We start from the raw sequence: 6,000 nt of genomic DNA on the forward strand, positions 1-6,000 counted from the left end.
CTCACGGCATAAGTGGTCACCCAAAAACGTGCAACTTTTTCTATTCTTTTACTTTTCTCAGCGACATGTAAAATGCATCAAGCCAACGTTGTCAAGCATACGCGGGCGGGGTATACAATCCAATAAGAGACTCGATGGCGTGAGCGTTGAATTGATGCTAAAAGTGCTTCAGTTGGCGCATTCTTGAATATAGGATCGGCACACAGACGAACATGGATGTTTGCCAATTTATGGGAGCTGTAAAGAGGCGACTCGCGCTCAAGATAAAAAGCAGCGAGTGGGGGCGACCACATCCTGAGCATTAGACATCGTGTAGCACATGGACTGCACACAACACCTTCCAGTCGCAATTGCATCGTCACACCTAGTCGTACGCAACAATGCCTTGTCATAAGCATGCATATGGATGACCACGGAAGTTCAATACTCACTTGATCTTTGGCTGTGTACTTTATCGTGTAGTAAGCTTTCTCAGGGTCTAAACAGTTGCCATACACAAATTAGCTGTTATTTCTTGCTGTAGCATGAATCAGTCTTACCTTCGGCAGCAGTACAAAACTTAACGTCCTGGTTGCATTTGAAGACGCTGTTCACCAATGGTACGTACGTGTTCAGGTACTCACTACTCACACTTCGTCTGAATTGCAAGGTATCTTCGCCAGCCCACTTTGCACTCATACATGTTTCCTTTGGAAAAAACATTCGGCGGATTTTTCCATCTGGTGTTCGTCTAGTCCTTCAAAAAAACATGATCGACTATGGTATCAGTGATACTGAAGCAAAGCACGACTCAGCGTCGGGTTTGGTAACGTGTCTTCAGCGAGAGTGGCATGTACAAGTACTTGTCTACGTTTGTTATGCTCGTTCTTAGTCGGAAGTGTTGGGTCGGTTAGCTGGTCGATGACTTTTGAAGATTGTTCCCGATGATTTCCGCTGGCTACGCGGTGAACCTCGACGACCAAGTGAAAATCGCGAAGAATAATGTTGTCATGGAGAAGACGGTCATCATGTATTCACACGGGCTACGTGTCGTGGTTTTACCAGCGCAAAAGAAGTGGCGACATATTCCTCTCAGTGGTCCAAAAATATGCCTTGCAGTACGACACTGCACGCGTGGTGGCCCTGCCTGGTAATTATCTGCTTCGCATCCATATCGACAACCCATCAATGTCCCCAATAACTACAAGACGCATCGAGCTAGAGACTTCGAGTTGTTTTTATGTCGATGACCAATAAACAGGGCGATACGCCTGGAACGTCTACTTACAAATCAACGCGCTCCAGTATGTTCGATTTGTATCATGGACACAGACACACAATGCCTGGAGATTTTGTGCGCTTGTGAGCATTGATGTTGTGGTGTTCCAGACAAAAGATTCGACCCGTATATCGTTTTGCAATGGTAGAATCTCTGAAACGTCAAAAAGCGCAAGGAATTGCTACACTTTCGGTGCACGATGATGGAGAAGGAGACGAAGCTTGAGCGAAATACAATTGGGACGCCACCATCGATGAAGTTCTTAGTTTACTACAAACTTTTCTACCACAGCTCTCAATAAGCGATTTCACTACCAATCAGCGTAAACATCACGCTACTATCAATCAGCGTAAATACCGCGAAAGCCAGCTAAAAATGGTCCACTTGCAGGAAATTATATGCAGTCGTCGACAGGCACGTGTTAGCGGTAGATAGCTCCAGCAATTACCAATGCATTGATTGTGACACCTTTTTAATTACTTCTTCTTGGCGACTCGCGGTGTTGGAGGCATCGCGTGCTCGTATTGTTGTTCGGTGATGTTGACTTTAGTGATTTTTGCGATTCATTTTTTCTGTGTGGGGGGGCAGACAAAATCGTGATAGCGTTAAAATAACTGGGATTCTGTATTGGTGACCATTGATCGGCATTCGAACATGTCTGCGTAGACGCAGAACTAAAGAAGTTTTGATACTAAAAACCAACCCAGGTGCAGACAAGTTCAAGTGTGTTAAGTCTTATTGTGGTTTTCACTAGCCGACAGTCGCTGCTTTGCGGCATGTTTGTCTTTAGTACCAATGCTGCGTCCGCTTGCCGAACTACTCGAGCAGTTGGTTGGTAATTTGAGCCGAGGCGGGACCTTCAGTCCCGCAAGGTTGCACAAGGTGTCGATTTGGGCCGCCAAGCGAAACAACCCAGTAAAAAATAGTTTTAGCGAATTGCGGCTGCCTTCGATCCACTCGACAGCCAATCAGAAAGCTTTAAAATTCCAGTGAAATTTGTGACGGAAGGACAGAAACTTGCTAGTTTTGATGTTTAGGAAATATCTTGGCGAATCTGACATGAAAACCACGGCTGTCTTAGGAAAGGTTAGGTTATCTGAGCAGATTGACCGCGTGCTTATCAAGTCCTATGAAAGCGCTGGCCGTCCTGCAAAACGTCGTTAGTCCAATTTGGCGGTGATTGTTCGGCATTCAGGCTTCGAGAGTGAGAGAAGGCCATTCGTATGACTTGAAGCTAACGCATTCGTCGAGATTTATTATGCAACTAGGCCTATAACCGACAACAAATAGGTAATAGATAAACTCAGAGCAGCTTAATCGATACATACAATACTATGTTGCACCAAACACGCATCGCTGTCTCTCCGGGCTCCTCCACGGTCCTGTCACAGATGCCTTCCTTGTGTCTGCAACTGGTTTGTAGAGCTCCAGCCAGAAATCCGATGGAGTGCCTGTGAGATTTGCAAACATACTTGCAATGATTTAGCCACCAACAACCTCAGAACAATAGAGGGTCAAGTCGTACCAAAGACTCGGTAAAATACAGAAAGAAACACTAGAACTAAACGTTGAGAAAGTCCCATCTCCATGCAATGCTGACCTCAATATGGCTACACAAAAGCAAGTGCACATGTCAGCGGTGGGATTTGAACCCACGAGTGCGAACACAGTAGAACTTGAGTCTACCCCCTTAGACCGCTCGGGCACACTGCCGACAAAAAGTACACTCCCACCACAAAACAACACACACGATCACAAACTCACAAAATACTCATATGTAGTAAGAATTTGTTGGACACTGTTTGGATCGTACTTACTTGGATAGATAGTGTAGTATAAACCGCAGTGTCAGACGCCAAAATATAAGGTCATGATGGAAGAGCTCAATAATGAAGTGCAGATGGTGAGGAATAACACCGTGAACGCGAAGTCCAAGAGTGTCTATCTTTATGGAATTATTAAGTACGTCCTGTGGCTCCACGACCACAAGCCTGGAGTAGTTGAGCCTAGTTTACGGGCCCTTTTGGACACAGTCGCTACGGATGACACTACTGAGGCATACAAACAGAAACAGAGCCATGTGAAGCTTTACGTGGAGTCTGATCGTAGAGAACCGCCTTTGGATCTAGTGGATTCTAATGTGCATGATTTCGAGTGCTTTTTGATGTCACTTCGGAAAAAGGACGGCAAGAAACCAGGAAAGTCGCTGTATGGATCAATGAGATCCAGTATTTTCCATTTGTATCGGTTGTACGACGTGCAGATGCCAGAAAACTACGACAACGAGCTAAGGAAGTTCTTTAAGGGCTTAAAGCGCAGCGTGGTTCGCCGTCAGCAGGAAAGTGGTGACAGCCTTGTCGAAGGAAAGATGAATTTTCAATTTTCATTTTACCACAAATTGTGCAAGGCAATGCGTGAGCAACGCAAGAAAAAAATTATTTTTCTCATACCTTTCTTGTTATCTCATGGAACTTAATGTGTCGAGCTGACAACTCCGTTTCGATCCGATACGAGCATCTCGAGTGGGATGAAGACTCGTTAGCTATATGGTTCGGGCACATGAAAAACGACCAAGAGGGGGATCGTCAGCGTGATCCCCGTCACCTTTACGCCAACCCCATGCAGCCTGACATATACCCTATTTATCACTTGCAATTTACTTTGCAGTACTCGGATTTAGCTGGAGCTCGCTATTGTTTCCCGGTCGGAACCAATACGACAGATACAGCCGAAACTTAAAGGCTGTAATGGGAATTACGTCTGTAGCTAAGGAAATGGAATATACTGGGCACATTCCTTCTGATTATGGGTCTCATTCGGCGAGAAAGGGATCTTCTACTTACGTATCTGGGTGCTGTACAAGTGGTCCGTCGTCAGCTTCGGTGTGTTTAAGAGCTGGTTGGAATTTACCTGGGGTACAAGACACATACGTCCGTTATGAAGCTGCTGGAGACGGAGTAGTAGGGCGTTTTGTTGCCGGGCTTCCGTACGAGAACCCTGACTTTGTTGTACTACCTCCTTTCTTCGAAAGTTGTGACGAACAAGTGTGGAGCGGCATTGACGTGTGCTACCCAAACGCACCAGAAAGGTTTAAAAAAAATTGTACATTTCTGTTGGCTTCATTGGCATATCATTCTGATTACTTGAAACAGAGTTTACAAAGTGATCATCTCATTTTCAGTACATCACTGTTTCGGGACACAACATTACTGTCTGAGCTTAAATCTAAAGTGATATGCCGACGCTGGAAACAGGAGACGCTATACGAGCTAGTGGGTTACCCCCACATATCGGAGTAATGGTCAATATGGAAAATCGGTTAGATGCAGTTGATCAAAGTATCGCAGACTTACATGGAGCGGTTCATCATATTCGAGAAAAACTCGTCTCAATGGAGGAGAAATTAGATGACCTGCTTCCGAACATAATCGCCGAAGCTACCAGTCTCCGTCACAATCAAGAAATTGATAACACAATAGAGCCTCGTCACCCGGTTAACACGGCCTTAGTAGATGCAGTTGAAGCCGCATTAGCATCCACTGGTATTTCGCAGATGGTCCGATCTGTCCAAGCAATGCAAAATGAGTCTCACTACATTTACGAAGCTCTAGGAAACGTTGGAGTACTGATTGCTGATAGAAGAGCACGTGTGCCATCTCCCAGAACGAATTTGTCACCGTCAAACGAAGTTATAGTGGAAGGACTTGATTTACCCACCAATTCCGAGAACCAACACTCAGAGCCAGAGGCTCAGCAGAGTTTTTTTTTTTCGAAGGTGACATTGTCAACGGCCTGGGAATTATGGTGGTTTGGTTCTCCGAGTGTGAATATGCCGCCATATCGATCTTTGGTGCATAGCGATCTACCGACTATAAAAATAAGGAAGCGATTGTCAGATTTTCGCTATCTTATGACGAAAATTGAAGCCATCATCTACAGGCAAGCAACCTACATTGATAATCCAACGCTTAGTCAGGCGCGGCAAATGCTGAGAGCAGCCATGACCGAATTGCCAATTCACGATCGCACACAGCACAACTACACAAGACGTGCTGAGCATCTTCAGTGGTCGACGGTAGTGAACATCCTACGAAAACACAGTAGATTACAGAGAGTAAGTAACGAGTAAAACAAGTATAGCAGAACTACACATAGTACGTACATGGTGCTTCTCATGTTGTGTATAGAGTATCGAGAGATACTAAGCCGTGACCACCTTCGCTTCTTGATTGTGGCAGAATGTCGAAACCTTAGCTGTCTTTCTCTTCAGTGTGCCCCAATTGACGAATTTGATGGTAATTAACAGGCTTCCATGGCCGCAGTGTCTTGGTTGATGGATCTGGTGGTTGCTTGGCTGCGGATCGAGCATCTGTGTAGCGTAGATATGTCAAATAGTGAAAAAAAAATAGCAAGCTTAGCGTGGCGATCGTGCGGTCACCGCATCCTCCTGTCGCCTGCGGTCGTGTTTCGCGCAATGTGTTCAATACACAATATTGTGTGCACACCTCGTCCAACTTTTTCGTTTTGCATTCAGAAAACAATAGGACCAGGCTCAGGAATAGAGCAAGGAATATTCGAAAAAGTTGGACGGCCCATCCAACGACCGTCCGACTTGTATCCATTACCCGTCCAACAAATTCAGGACAATCACAAACATATACTACACCACTCGTCATCTCACAAACCACACTACCTCTGCTTTCCAAACCTATTCACAGCGTCACGCACGCTCCTCTACCACC

General features: G+C 45.4%; 2 protein-coding genes and 1 non-coding gene across 3 annotated transcripts; 1 reads left to right on the forward strand and 2 right to left on the reverse strand.

Annotated features, from left to right (window-relative positions):
* Nucleotides 1-2,889: 2,889 nt before the first annotated feature.
* PPTG_20517 lies at nucleotides 2,890-2,971 on the reverse strand. The gene has a single exon. It is a non-coding gene; the product is annotated as a tRNA-Leu (tRNA).
* Nucleotides 2,972-3,128: 157 nt separating this feature from the next.
* On the forward strand, nucleotides 3,129-3,997 carry PPTG_04389 (hypothetical protein; the record flags this gene model as incomplete). Its single annotated transcript, XM_008898296.1, has 2 exons — nucleotides 3,129-3,672; nucleotides 3,744-3,997. 2 exons carry the CDS (start codon nucleotides 3,129-3,131, stop codon nucleotides 3,995-3,997), a joined length of 798 nt encoding a protein of 265 aa, XP_008896544.1.
* Nucleotides 3,998-5,459: 1,462 nt separating this feature from the next.
* PPTG_21620 (hypothetical protein) lies at nucleotides 5,460-5,627 on the reverse strand (the record flags this gene model as incomplete). Its single annotated transcript, XM_008898438.1, has 1 exon — nucleotides 5,460-5,627. One exon carries the CDS (start codon nucleotides 5,625-5,627, stop codon nucleotides 5,460-5,462), a length of 168 nt encoding a protein of 55 aa, XP_008896686.1.
* Between the last annotated feature and the right edge of the window lie 373 nt (nucleotides 5,628-6,000).

The sequence above is a fragment of the Phytophthora parasitica genome, assembly GCF_000247585.1.
Source record: "Phytophthora parasitica INRA-310 unplaced genomic scaffold supercont2.6, whole genome shotgun sequence".
Lineage (NCBI taxonomy): Eukaryota > Oomycota > Peronosporomycetes > Peronosporales > Peronosporaceae > Phytophthora > Phytophthora nicotianae.